Genomic DNA, 14,972 nt, shown 5'->3' with positions numbered 1-14,972 from the left:
TAACTACTCTCCGTAGAGCATTTGAAGAGGCAACAGCTTTAACTACAGCAAAGCCAAGACCTTTCTGTGAACACTTAGAATCCCAGGAACCAAGATTCTCTGGAAACTAAAGCAAGCTCTCCCGCAGATGCAGCCATGAACTCCAGTAAGCTGAGTCTAATTCATGGGGTAAATGATATATTGAAGTGGTATATACACTCTGCCCCCCCCCATGCTCTAGAAAGCATGTGCAGAAAAAGTTTCCTGGCAGTGAAAGCCCATGTTTGATGGAGAGACTGAAATGTTAATTAGAGTGTCAGATTATTCAAACTGTCCTGGAATTTGCAACATAAGGCACTTCATTAGAATGCAGTATGTGCACAGCGATGTAGAGCACTGGGGTGGAAGTGGTCATCAGGTCTCACATTTTTTTGGTGGCTGCTTTTTGCAAATTAATAGAGTTCTCTGGAAGAAGAATGTTTCCTACAGTCTGCAGGAGGTAGTTTGCTTTCACTAAATTCAAATTAAATGAGCTTGAAGCAATGACTTTTGTTAATCCTAATAACCCAGTGATGAAAAGTAAACATACTGTTAACAGAAGAAGAATGTGAGGAATTTCAAGTACTTTTCCAATAGAGTAAAAGGCAAAGCAGCCAATCTTTTCTCTTCCTTGCCTCCCCTTCCCACTTTTCAAATATGTAACTACACTTTAGGGATGTGGATGACATTTAGCAAACCCAGGGGGCCCTAAGAGAGCTAGCTGGCATGCGTTAAGAAAATGGCATTTCAAAAATGACCTAGAGGAGGAACTGAGAAAGCTGCATGGAACATTTGTAGTATGCTGGTTAGTATAAAGCTGCACTACAGATAAGGCTGAAAAGAAACCTGCAACACTTTTTTTTCTCATCATCACCGGTTAGTTCTCTGCCAAGAAGCCTTCCTGTAGTCTTTAGTGAGAAAAGTACTTCTCAGAAAAAGCAGAGACCGATTGTGAGGTTTTAGACTGGTAGTACTGTCATCCACCACCATGCGGTTTGACACGCAAGTGGTTAAGAGTTCACTTTTCATTTGATTAGACATAAATATTTCAGTAAAATAGATGGCCAAATATCTCAGAAGCTCATCTCTGGCACCTAATGCTTTGCCTGAAAAATTACAGCTGTCTCTCTTCTGCTCAGTCAAGTTCTCTCCCCGAAGGCATTCAAAACTTCAGCTGTTTTGGAATTTACCACCTGGCCACCAGTCTTAGCTGTACCTAAACTTGTCTGTACAACATTTGTTGACAGTAAAAGTGTAAAACGCAATGAAGCGCTTTTGTTTGGTTTTGACTTACATCTAGCACCGAACACTTCATTACATCAACCTCTCAACGAGGAATCACCGGGTCTGCATGTCGGGTTACTGCACGGAGAGTAAGAACACACGGTTCCCAGACACAGCGGAGCTGCCTGCTCGTTCTTGGCCACCTCCACTTTCAACTATACCTGAATGACACCCACTTTAAAGAAACCTAACTCAGCTCTCCTAAAAATTACACGTAGGCATAACAACACTATATCCACAGAGTAAGTCTGAACGCGCACACGGCACCCAAGCAAAAATGGCCCTTCCAACTTCTGTCCGAAACGTGGTTCCACACAGGTCCTAGTTTTTACAGCCTGCACTTTGGGCTTTCCATGTCTCATCAAGTAGAGGGGTGGGTCTGTAATCTTTGCTCACTAGAAAAACGTACTGGTGGGAGCATAAGGGCTGCAGGAGCAGAACATGCAAACATGAGAGCAAAATATACTAAATAAAATTACCCTGTCGTAAAGGGGGGAAACGAACCCCACGAGAATGAACTGCTAATCTTCCAGAGCTGGGACTTCACACCAACCGAGCATCAACCACGCTGTTCTCTTCTCACTTGCTACATTTCACAATTGCATGGCAAAACTACTAAACCCCACAATACTGTAAAAGGAGTCAGCATCACGTCTTGCGTATTGCCTTCGTGCTTGCTTTGAAATCTTTATGTCCCTGTTGTTCCAGCAGAAAAAGAACCCCAGATACTAGGCATGAAAATATCAATGGTAAAAACACGGCTTCCTTTAAGTGCAACCAGGAGGGCCCACAGGTAAGATAAATGATCATAACTGTTATTCTATATCTGGGTGGAAAACTAAAATACCAACATTCTTCTTCAAGAGTCCTCGCACAGCAGAGGGGCTGCTGCTGCCCGCCCGTGTCTGTGGCAGTGCATTTGTGAGGTGCTCCGTCTGCCGCGCACCCCTGCAACAAACAGCGGAGGGCTGCCAGCAGTGGGGTTACCTGGGGATGGGAAGCGTGGCACGGGACAGTTTGCTGCAGCTGCTGCTGCCGCCAAAAGGAGCACTCGTCAAACTACAGCTGCAGGCCTGAAGAAATGCCTCTTGTTGTACTCAGCACAGTTATTTACAAGTGCCTGGTGGAGGTAGCCACTGCGGTATCAGGGGCGCACATAAAATCTTCCCTACCAATGTAGGCAACGCCGTGAAGACAAAGTTTATGTTTCCTCAAGTGCTGCATCACAAGAAACAAAACAAAAGCTACTGGGGAGCCCCAGCAAAGCAGGGCCCGCCGGGCTGCGGGACCGCCGGTGGGCACCTTCTGGCCAGCAGGCCCAGCCCCCTGCTCCGGCTGGGAAGCCGCGCACAACTTGTGTCCTGTGTAACTGGTGGATCTCTGCACGTGCAGCGCCCAGCACCCAGCAAGGGAACGCTGGGTCTGTGGTTTTACCTGCTGCTCTGCCTCAAGCCCGTTTTTCATGTAGGCACGTCCTTATTTTGACCTTCACATTTGTATTCTCCATGTAACATGCCCACGTACAAACCAGCACATAGAAACGTAGAGGGGCCACGGAGAAAGCAGCAAATACAGCTCGCTTTGGAGGTACCTATAAATGCACTTCAGGTCACAAACAACTGAACTACACAGAACTGCAGTGAGACTTGGTATCCAGAAAATACAGATCCAGGCAACAAAGCGATACAACGAGCACCTATCTGTATTATCCTGTAGAGACCAAACACCGAGAAACTGAACAGATGGCATCCAGTACGCTATGACCTCCCCACACCCCCTCCAAAAAATGTCCACATACACAATTTATATTGGAGAACATCCTGGAAGACCCCAAGGCACCACTCACATAAGCAACTTTATCTGTCCTGAAGTACAGCCACTTACCAGATGGAATGCAGCAACCATCCAGGACGAAATGTTACACGAGCTTTTCATTTACTGGCCAGAAGGAAGACTTGTAAAGGTAGGGTGCATAGGTTTGTGCAGATGGAAATCTGGCTCGGATATAGGCACTGACAACCTCATGCTGAATGCAGCCGGAGTTTTAGTAAGAGGAGTGACAAGACTCCGCTATACGCACCACTTGAAGTCGGCAGGCCAGTCCAGTCATGTTCTGAGAGCACTGTCCGACAGCAGGCCAAAAAGATACCTGTGGATCTGCAGACTCAAAGCAGCTGATTCTCCAAAGCTACCGAGCTTCTTGAGCATCTCAAACCAAACGGGTTAGATCTAAATTGGCTCATAAAATCTGACATAATCAGACATTAAGATAGCACAGCTATAAAATCTGCAAGTTGTTTATGAGGACGTAAAATAAGAGAGTAGGTTTTACTTGTACTGCAGTGAAACAATCCCATTAAAACCAACATGGATGCCCAAGCACAGCTGAAAGCAGAAGCAACAGGCAGCTTTCACAGTCATTTCTTCCTCTTCCTTGTGGCTGAAATGGCATGCCAGGAAGAAAGTGGCAATGTGATTTTCAAAACACTTTTGCTTTCTCCACAAGCTGGGATCACGCCGGAACCAGCCAGCTCCCAGCACAGTGTGGCAATTTGTTCTCTAAACCAGGACTCACTCTCCTCCCTCACTTCTATCCCTGTTTCTTGGGCAGGTTATTTTTAACTTGCTCTGATTTGTCATGCAACCCCACCAACAGCTGTACTGATGCAACCGATGCAAAAAGCAGCCTAATGCAAAAGGACGAGACAAATATGAGGACTTCTGTGCCAGTTAAAGAAAAATCTCCTGTTTCTATCACAAGCAGGAGGCAGCAAGTCCAGAAAGACTTTCCTTTGCCCCAAAGGTAGGCAAGGCACTAGTGGATTTCTACGTTTTATCAGTGTTAATTTTCCTGCCAAAAAGCCCACTACATTAGGATAGGCTGGAAAAGTTAGTGGTGGGGAAATCAGGCCAAGGCAGTGGAATTCTGCTTCCCAAACAACAACAACAAAATATGTCACAGCGTGCAGAGCCAAGGAGGGCAAGAAGCTCAGGCAGTAAAAGCATCATTACAGCTACGCTGCTGTCCGAGGGGTCGGTGAGACTGGCAGGACAGGGCACGAGCACGGTTCTGTTGTCAGTTCACAGAGATGGGCAGCAAAACAACTATCCCTGTCTTTTCCTGGTTTTACGTGTCATCTGCAACTCCCCTTTCAGTTTCAGTATTTATTTGGAGTTGGTTTTCCTGCCATTTCTTGTTTGTCCCGCATACATATGACTTCCTTCCATCTCACCACAAATTTCCACCAAATAAAACCATATGCACTGCCATAGCAACATCCTAATACAAACACAGGGTAATCTTTGTTCGCTGAAGTACACAGTTGTGTTTTTTTTCTCCCTCTCATTAAGAGAACCTGCATCTGCATACAGTTTAACTGAATGTCATAGCAACAACACAAACACAAATTCAAGATATTTTTTCTTTGGAGGGAGGAAGAATAAATGTTTTCAGGAAAAGTGTGTGGGACTTGAGAAAGCAGAATGAGATGTTTGTGACCAAACAGGGCCTGACGTTACATCATCACAGCTGTATATTTACTCCTTGAGAGCCTGCTCTGACAAGGTGTGATGCATTCCCAGCTCCTACAGATGTCAACAGAGAACAGCCCTAGCTGGCAGGGCAGGGCCCGAACCACAGCTGTCCCCACGCTCAGTGCAGAGGTTGGGCTTCCTATCGGCACTAAGCCTGGACATTTCTGCACTTTTTTAATCTAGAGAGGGTTTTCTGCACTGTGAGCAGGTTTACTCCTAACGCGAAGTAAATCTGCCCTGCTTTACTGGAGTAGCAGCTCTTGGTTAGCTCGCTAGTCCAGACTGCCTCTAAGAGCTAGGGCAGCAACTCTTTTTGCGGCATGATCCCCTTTTCCTCTACAAATCAACAATCCCTAAAGTGGAGTAAATACGGTAAAGCCTAGCATTCAGATGTGTTCATTCAAAACCTCGCTGTCATACTGACAGGGAGTTGTTTACCCATGACAGTTCCCTAGCTTATGCCTCATCCACCCCAGGAAGCTGTACAAAAAAGGAAAAGAACCAAGTTCTCTCCTAGGACTGACTCAAGCCCAGCTCTCAGCTATTGCTATGCTCTTAGCTAGGCTCTATTTTTGTCCCTTAGTTTGTGAAAAGGATGACTTCATTACTTTTTTTTTTTTTTTTTTAATAGCACGTTCATTCAGTACAAGAGCCTTTACTCTTTGCTTTGTAAGCTGCTGGTCCTTCAGTTCAAGCATGCTGTGAGAGTTCAGGGTTTGAAACCTGAACAGTCTAAACATTAAAAGAAGTGCTGTAACAACGCTACAAACAGAGCTTGTTCCTTCTGTGACAACTAGTTTATAGAGGAAAACAAATGAGTAAGCATAGTAGGCATAAAATCAAGCACTCAACGCAAGCTGGTGCTGAATGATGAAGATTAAAACAACAGCACGGGTTTCTCATTCACAGTCATCATCTGCGCTGAATCAAGTCAGCAGCCTATATTGGGATGCCAATACAATGCGATTATGAGAGGATGTTTTCAGAATGGACTGGACTGAAGTCTTCCAGGCATCCTCTGTGCTTGACCAGAAATTTAAAAATATGGCTTTTTAAGATGTATTTTCTTTCTTCAGTTTTTACGATACGAGATGTTCATTCTGGGTTAAGTCACTCATAGGAATTAAGAACTTCTCCTAACTGCCTGTTAAACTACTAACAGCCAAAGAGTGCATCAGCTGTGATTAGATCCGTAACCTCAGCGCTGTTACCAATTATGCCTGTTGCAGGACCTGCACTAGCCAGCTGTCATCAGTAAGACTGTGCTGTTAGCCCAAGACCATCACTTTAATTCACTTTAATTCATTTTTACATACAAAATATTCAACAAGTTTTGCTAAGCTAAATATTTGAATTCCACCTTGGCTCGCATTCGATGATTTGCCACTGCTCAAACCAGTGTGACCGTTACCAACATTGAATAAAACCCACCAGACAGCAACCTGGGAATGAATGGCAAACACACCTACTAACACGGCCTTTTACTCTCCATTTGTCTGAAATCTGGACTATGCTCACAGCTTTGTTTGGTAAATCTCCTTTCTGGTAACCACTACAGGAATAACCTTTCAAATTTTTTAGAACCCTCTTTAAGGTAGGAAAAGATTTACATCTGAAGGGTAGATTTAACAGCATCTTCATTTAAAAACAAATTAGGGTTGTGTTTTGACTCCCAAGAGAGCTTAAATTAGATTTCTACAAGAAAACACAATGCAGGGAAACAGTCAATTAATGAAAGCCTCCAAGAGCGCAGGAAAGTAATGCAAATCCCATTGATTACAAATGCGTGTTCCTCAGCCGAAGCCTAACCACACACACATGCAGAGCAGCGTTAATATCTGCGGCACCCTCACTTCCACTGCACGCTCTGACTCGGGGCAGAACTACCACGCTTTTACCGCAGATGAAACACTTCTTGGCAAATGAACTGTGGCAGTTTTGCTGCTCTGCTCTTCTATAGGTGTTAATATGAATGGGTTCAACGCTGGTTTAAAGTAATTTGCGACTACCAAGTGAGCATGCAGTAATCACTGATTAGGAAAAGCTTATTCACTGTCACTGAACTGAAAAAATATGAAAGCAACACCTATAGCTAGGAACCGCGGTCCTTTAAAGAGGGTTAAGAAAACAAACATCGAAACGAGAGGTGGGCAGAGGACCAACAATGATTAAAAAAGAAAATAGAGCACAGGTGGCTACTGACAGGCAAGAACAAAAAATTTCCTGTTTTATTACAGATTGCAAAACAGATGAAGGAGAAGGCACACAGAATCACCGTGAGGAGAAGCAGCACGTGACTACCAAGGTCTGATGCTCTTTCCAAACTTCATTAGCTGGATGTTGCAGCAAACAATTTATTAATGACAATTTGTTTGCAAAAGCATGAAAAAATAACTTCTACAACCTTGAACATCTCAGAAATCCTCTCCAAGCAGTATGGCTGGCCAGGAACGGACAAGCTGGCGCCCTGAAGTCTGAATCGAGCGCCTGAAAGCCTGAGCCCTTCACTGCTGTCACAGCCTCGTGTGACCTCAACAGGCAACTTCACTGCTTTGTGTTATCTTTCTGTCTATCATGTCAGCCCTGGCAGGAAGAACACTTGTGACCAACAAACCATCTTCATGGGAGTTTGTGGTCAAAACATCAAGCTCTGCACTCGAGTGGCTGACCAGCGCGCATCCTGTGCCGCCAGCCTTGGTCACAAGGGTGATAATCTCCAGCAGCGGACAGAGCAGGGCAACAAGGAGCTGGCAGAGCTGTTTACTGAGCTGGGTAACCACGTGCTTAGGATTTTACAAACACTGACTTGCAGGTAGACCTTAGGTGAACCACAACCCCCGCCGCAAACTAATCCCAGATGCCTGGGCTGACTCCCGAGACTTGCGCTGCGAGGGCGCCGAGGGGCTCACCCACCCACCTGCCTCCTCCAGCCAGCCCCACGGGCACGAGGGGCTTGAACCACACACCGCGACAAGTGCTCGGGGATCGTGGAATCCTCTATCGGCGGTTAGTGACAGATTGCTGTCGTCAGTAGATGATACAGTACAGAATTTTTCTGTTTCGTCTTTATTTGCTTTTAGGTAGTTAAGTTCAGTTGATATTCCAGTAAACATTTTCAGTATCTGGCTTCAGTAGGTAAAGCAACAACACAGGATTACTAGATGCACAACATCAGCACTGTTTAGGAGATCAATACGTTAGCATTAGTGACACTCCACGTATCTACTTCTATTCATTTTTTAAACCGATGCTAATTTAGAAGATCAGGGTAGAAGATTAAACATGCCACGCATAAAACATGGCTCAACTTGGTCCTTGCTTGATATATTAAGCAAGATACAACCAAACAAGAAAAAGATACTGCGCTAGACATCCAAAATGCCACCAAAAATTAAAGTCAGAAAACTTATTAAAACCAAAAGTAAAGATCACATGCAGCAGCTCAACATGACAAAGAAATACCCTAAAAGAAAACTGATCTAATGAAACACCAGATTTTTTTCAGTAAGTTGAAGCATGATGGCTCATATCCATTGATAAATGCAAATGTGTGATATTTATGCTCAGACAAATCAGACATTGAGATGTTAGGATAAAAGGAAAAATATATTGTTGAAATGAACTTAGAAACTTTAAATCTGGGTTACTCTGTTTAGTAAAGATAATGGATAAAAGGGTGCTGTGCAATAATATCAGATTTTTCTTGAACCATTAATTCCCCATCTCTTTATTTACATACCTAAACATGCATTACTAAATCCAAAGTTAGGGAGGGAGCTTGGAAGTGCTGCCTTTAGTGAAGCAAGCCAAACCGAACCTCGGAGAAATCTGTTGTGTAAAAAAGATTAAATTAAACTTAAAAAAAATATATATAAAAGGCTCATCCCACCCTCTTCTCACAAAGAACTGTCATGAGCTCTCCCGAATTTCCCCTTCTTCCTCAGATGAAAGGGACGAACTTTCACTGTCCGAATCCTCTGCAGATTCGCTGGCATCTGAGGGTGAAGGACACAAACAAACAAAACAACAAGCAGTTAGTCTCAGCAATGTCGTTTCCCCCTTTTCCAGCTTGCTCAAACAGAAGCAGTGTTTTGAATCTTCTTTTCCTTTTCATCAGAGTTTCCTTGAGGACAGTTATTTCCTAGCAAGTAACAAGTCTCATAATGTAGGATAGAGCCCCGCGTAGTACTTTGTTGTCGAAGGACAAAGCAAGACAATGTTTAGGATTTCTTTTAGCTTTTAAATCTTGGTCTCTCGGTCAGGTAGGTAAGCAGAACATTTATTCCACACAAAGCTCTTCCTCTTCATCCACTGAGAATTTCAAATTGTTCTCTTGGTTTGTTTTAAATGCTGTTTTCTGGGTTGCTACATACATGTATTACAACTGCAGTGAATTACAGGTCATTAGCAGTGTGCTGTTAGCATTTCAGTTAAGATGGCGAGCTATTGAGAAATTTTGAACAGAAAATTAAGATGCGGCACATGTGCTCCTTCCACATATTCCCACATCCCAAAGATGGTGTCAAGCTGCATGAATCCATGAGCTAAGGCTGGGGAGGCTAAAGCTTCACAGTAATGTGTGCTTTAGGACAGGCTGCTGCATTCTGTTGCGATCACATCATGAAGCACTCATTTCCCAAACTGGTCTTCAGCCATACATCCTGAGACTCCCTCCTTAACAAGCACCGACCCCTGTCACCTCGTGGTGAGGTCACCAAATGCCGCTGGTCGGTGGCACTCGAGCTGCACAAAAATAAACTACAGCGAAGCAGGCACATGATTCACACACTGCTCTCATTGATATTTTCAGTGTTTGATCCGACCATGAATTTAAAGAAGATTTTGAGCATTTAGTGTCAGATGCTTCATTAAAGAAACACTACCAGAAGGGAGCTGATGAAGCATAGCTACTGTCTTGTCAAGCTCAGTTCTACATCTGGTAATACACAGGACACAGTGTGCACCTGTACTGTTTCAATGGAATTTGTTCAAGAAAATAGAAGGATTTCACCCAGAAACACCAGAGGTCACGTTTTGTCTATATTAAATCTAGTGTATAATCAATTAACATTTATATGCCAGATATGTACCGAGTAATGCACAAAGTAAGGATTGTTTTTGCCTCTAAGTCCTGTGAAAACTTCTATAATCCCCTACTATCTTCAGCCATGACTGACCCTGCCTGCTGAAATCAGAGCACCTGTATTTTTTGCTGTAAGCAAGTCAAGCATCAAAACATCCCATAAAAGAATGTGGCCATCTCCTGGTTTGCCATGAAGGTCAGCAGACAAATGTTAGCTCTAGTTTAAAGTTTTGTTTTACAGGTATTAGAGATTGTCTTCACTCAAAAAGAACATATTTTTATGGTCATAATGGCATTGCCTACAAATTAAGATTGTCCAGTCCCTCTCACCATAAAGCTGTCCACAGTTTACTGATAATGTAAAAATTAAACTCCTGGTCTGAATTGTTCAGTGCTGGTTACCTTCCTTCATTAGAACATTTTTGGAAGTTTCAGCCAAAATACTTCAGCCATTTCTGAGAACGAGGACAGGACAAACAGGCTTTGTCCTCACTAACTTCTAGCAACCTCTCAGCAGGTGTCCAGCTCTAGCTCTTCCCCAGTCTCAGGGTAATAACTTGCGTTGTGGGGGTGACAGTGACGTACTCGGTGAAGAAGCTGGACTGCAAGGAACATGCCAAATGCTGCAGCAGTAAGGTGACTTCTGGGGAGACAAGTGGCCTAACACTCCTCTCTCGTTACAGGGTACTTCTCCCTGGCCATGCTGGAGGTGAACCCACGACTCCCACTCTTAGCAGTTATCTGTGAACGTAACTGGTAAAGCAAGCTAAGTAGTGTTTGTTTCTCCTTTTTTCTGTAAGGCTCTTTACAGTACACAAACGAAGAGTTTGATGATTGTGTCACACTTCTACAAAAGCGATTTTTTTGTCTTCACGTGGAGTAACAGCACCAAAAGGCCCTCCTATTTTTAAGTTCTGAGCATGCTTTTCCTGAAACAATCTGGAGGACTGGAAACTTGGCGAATTCAACACCAGAAAATAATATGCTTGTTTGCAAAGCCCAGTCTATGCTAAATGCCTAAATACGCAGTCAAGAGAGAGCAATGAAAATGTTCAATGCTTGGCCTCCATACATAAGGTCCTAAGAAACACAAAAGGGAAGTGGGAATGCTTACAAATACACACTCAACATCTTTAATGTTCCTACAATAAAGACTTTATAGAAGTATACAATTTGCAATGTTTTGCAGGTCACGATTCATTCTTTTCCTATTAATTTAGAAGTATCTATTACTACTTGACTAAAAGTACCAGAAATATAATTGGTTTCGTGAAGTCAGCTTTCAGATGTCATTTTTGTTGGCCTGTTAGTAAAGTAATATCCTTCACAATTCAAACCCTAAAGCTTTATGGAGAAAAAAAGACAAAAAATGTAATAAAAGGAAAGAAAAAAAAGATTGGGAAGACTGAAAAGGCTTTTTTTTTTTTTTTCTTTTCAGTATATAAACCTATTGAAATAGTTGGCTTTTTATTTACTTTCCAAAATTATCTTACAGCAAGTATTAAGTAAGGGAGGAAAGGACTATGATACTTCAATGTGAACAACGTACTTCACCCCTTTCACAAGAATGTAAGTGAATGCTCCTACTCTTATGCAAGTAATGTGAACTGGCACTGAAGAGTATTTTGGACATGAGGAGCTATGGCCAAATCGAAACTCACATGTATCCAAATGAAGAGACATTAATCCCCTGCATTATACAAATATCCCTACTCTGCATTTTAATGTACAGGGAATATTTACACAAGCACAGTATGAAGACTGTGCAGCTATTATGTATGTATAACATGTTACATATAGCTATAACATGTTTTATTTCAGTTACCGTGTCTTCAGTGTGCTTCCAGACAATTTGTTGGAGACAGCTGCATATGAATCTTAAGAAGATCACCTGATTATAAACTGGCTTCACCCCTCTTACCTCCCACCTCCCTTTAAGTGCAAAGAAATGCTGTATAGCATTTCTCTTTCCTTCCCCTCTGTTATATCCTGTTATTTTTGCCGTTAGCTAAAAAATTTTGCTGTCACAAACAAGACACCTCAACAACGAATTATGCACCTCATTTTTATGGAATCTCTAGAAACAGTTACCAAAGATTAAGAAAATCAATGGTTCCCCAAAGCTGCAATAGCTGCCAGTGTTCCCCGAATACCAGCCTCAGGGACGACAGCTAACTGAATGATGCCTGCAGCAGAGGAAGGTCACTGTCGTGAGGACACACGCTTGCACTGCCCTGCACCAGCTATCGGCACTTCCAGCTGCTATCAGCTCCCTTCCCCTCACCCCTCCGCCCTGCGGTCCTGCAGAGCCTGCCTGTCCTCGAAATACGGTCGTTCAATCTACTTATTTGAAACTACACCCTTAGAAGGACAGCCTCCCTACCAGCTCAGGAGGCGGTAACGACGACCACGCTATTCAGATGGACTTTGAGTCAACCAGTCGTAATTCCCTCCTGACATCTAAATCATACGGGCAGGGCTGACAACTGAAAGGCAAGGGACCCTGACTGAGAAACAATGGACGAACTAAAGGTATCTCATGTCTTTGTCCTGCAGCACATCTGCACGTACTCCCAGGGTGAACATCAGGAGATCCAGTTGCTCGGACAAGACTCCGATCTTATCCCCTGGCGTGGTGTCCCCCTCTCCTGCAATATACAGATAGCACAAGAAATGTCCGCATACGGTTCCTTGACAGCGGATTGCTCCAGTGGATCACTTAGTGAAATCTAGCCAGAACATCAGTGACCCAGGGAGGTGTGCTATCACTGGTATGATACTCTTAGTCTCATATTTACTCAGTTTAATTATATACATACAGAGCCATGACTCAGTTGCTGCAAGGAAATAGCCACAGCAAACTTATTTCAAAGCTTTTCCTCAGAAATCTGTAAAAATAACAGATGGGCCCATCACTGAAAAGTATGTTCTCTGACAACTGAAGTTACTAGCTGGGGACTAAGGGACAAGGAACTGGCTCCCTCTATCAGCAGCTGCAGAAAGCAAAGCTTTTATATGGAAAAGCAGAAATACAGAAAGCGAAGCCTTTGTATTATCGAGAAAGATGGTACTTTCCAAAAAGACAACCGTGCTTTTAACCTAACCAGAAAGCTACTTTGCCATTACAATTTCTAATAACCATCATATAATTCATAATTATTTGACCAATTTTAGGAGTTATGCTGTGAAATCATGGACAAAGCTTCCCTTTTCTATAGGGGGCTTACTTACAATTAATCTTCCTCTGACAGCTTGATTTTTTAAAAATAAACAACTCTGTCCAACTGCCATGTACAAAATTTAGCACAAGTCTGAAGGATTGTTTTACCTTAGTGGCTAAAACCATACAAAAACAGATGAAGCACCAGTAAACAATGTTAGGACAAATACATACAGTAACACTGAAGTGAGACATCAACCATAAGATTTAAGACAGCATTCACAACAGTTTGATATCAATCTTCTAGAGTCTGAGGGAAATATAAAACATACTGTGCATTCCTGGCACCAATAATGGGTGTATCCTTGATTATTGTTTATTCAACTAAAATATCTAAGTACAGAATAACAGGAAATAAATATATGCTTACCTTGGCCAAGAACCACCATGTCATTCTTCAATTTTTTTAAGACAACAAATAACGTTGGGTACTCAATTATTACTTTGTTTTTCAAATTTTCTAGGAGGCTTCTACTGGCATCCAGTTCATTGTACCTTAAAAATAACAGGAAAGTTTATTTTGGGTTTTAATACTACCAAGGACATAATGTACACTTTCTAAAAAAAGCTTTCTTGCAGTTCACAGGATTTTCAGATGATATCATGTTTAGAAGAACTCTCTTATGATTCAAATTACATATCTGGCCTTATTATCCAACTACATCTTTTTAAACCCTCCTAACATCTAAGCTTAAGAACAAGAGGAGAATGGAATTAAAGTTTCATTACAGGCCAAAATGTTTTCGGAGCTGTTAATGAATATTTTTACCAAAATCGGAAATGGACATATGGATATATTTACCAAAGTCAGATTCTATACTGAAAATAAGACAATGTCCTACTTGTTTTTTCCAATCATTCTTAGTATATGCATAGTAAATGTATACATTTGTTATTTTTCACGCTTATGGCCTCTAATATTACAGATTTAATTTACATGCCTAGTAGTGCACCTTATCATGTTTTCTTAAGAATTGTCACTTAAGTATTGGAAAGATGACATAAAAAGCATGGCTGACCAACTATAAAAGCAAAGGCACCTTGGAAGTGCTTAGAGCTCCGTTTTTGTAGGGCTCGGATACCCAGAACAGACAACCATAAGCAATCATTTCTAGAAGGTGGTACAAGATCCCTGTTTACGGCCAAGAGAAGCCCTGCTTACAGCACCATCTCCAGGAAACCCTGTATAGCAAAGGTTACATGCGTGTGTGCTACGAGGCACGTGGCTCGACGCGCAGCCCCTTCCCACAGAAGGGCTCCCTCCCCTTCACCCCGCAGGCTGAGGCCGGTTACGCAGCCATATAATGTCATACAAGTAAAAGGTAAACTGAGCATCTTCTCCGAATCTACAATGATATCCTAGAACTGTAATGTCCTCTCCCATCAGAAACCTGCACGTGGGATTTTGGGGAACGGAAGGGTGTTTCAAAGCCCTCTACGAGAGAAACCCTGCTGCTTTCACTCGATACAACCGCAGCATCCAACAAACGCTCTGATAGTATTACACTGCAATCTGAGTTATGCAATTCTTTCTGTAATCAGGATTATAAAATCACCACTAAGCTACTGTATCAGCTAAAGCCAAAGGAAATTCAAAACCAAAATACACCGTGGGCAATAAGGGGAGTATTTCGCACAGCTGCTCCACCTTCTCTGAGCATTTACATATTATGCACTTGGACTTTCTTTTGCCAAAAAAAAAAACACCACAAAACAACCCTGGAGGGGTGAAGGAAATGTACACTTTATGATTTTCAGCAATGTACGATTAGGAACAGTACATCAGAGGAGTCAGCAGACAAGAAGAATATTGAAGGCAAAGCAGGATTTGAG

The 14,972-nt window shown here is 42.6% G+C and overlaps 1 protein-coding gene across 1 annotated transcript in view; it reads right to left on the bottom strand.

Moving 5' to 3' along the window:
• Positions 1-9,085: 9,085 nt before the first annotated feature.
• Positions 9,086-14,972, bottom strand: part of ZNHIT6 (zinc finger HIT-type containing 6) — a 32,542-nt gene continuing 26,655 nt past the window's right edge. The window contains exons 9-11 of the mRNA XM_040565526.1: positions 13,510-13,634; positions 12,491-12,567; positions 9,086-12,405 (exon numbers count right to left, since the gene is read on the bottom strand). Of these exons, the coding sequence (XP_040421460.1) occupies positions 12,385-12,405; positions 12,491-12,567; positions 13,510-13,634 (223 nt within the window). The 3' untranslated portion in view covers positions 9,086-12,384. The remainder of the gene's footprint in view (positions 12,406-12,490; positions 12,568-13,509; positions 13,635-14,972) is intronic.

This window comes from Cygnus olor, chromosome 8 (genome assembly GCF_009769625.2).
Source record: "Cygnus olor isolate bCygOlo1 chromosome 8, bCygOlo1.pri.v2, whole genome shotgun sequence".
NCBI lineage: Eukaryota > Metazoa > Chordata > Aves > Anseriformes > Anatidae > Cygnus > Cygnus olor.
This window is presented reverse-complemented; position numbering and strand designations above follow the sequence as displayed.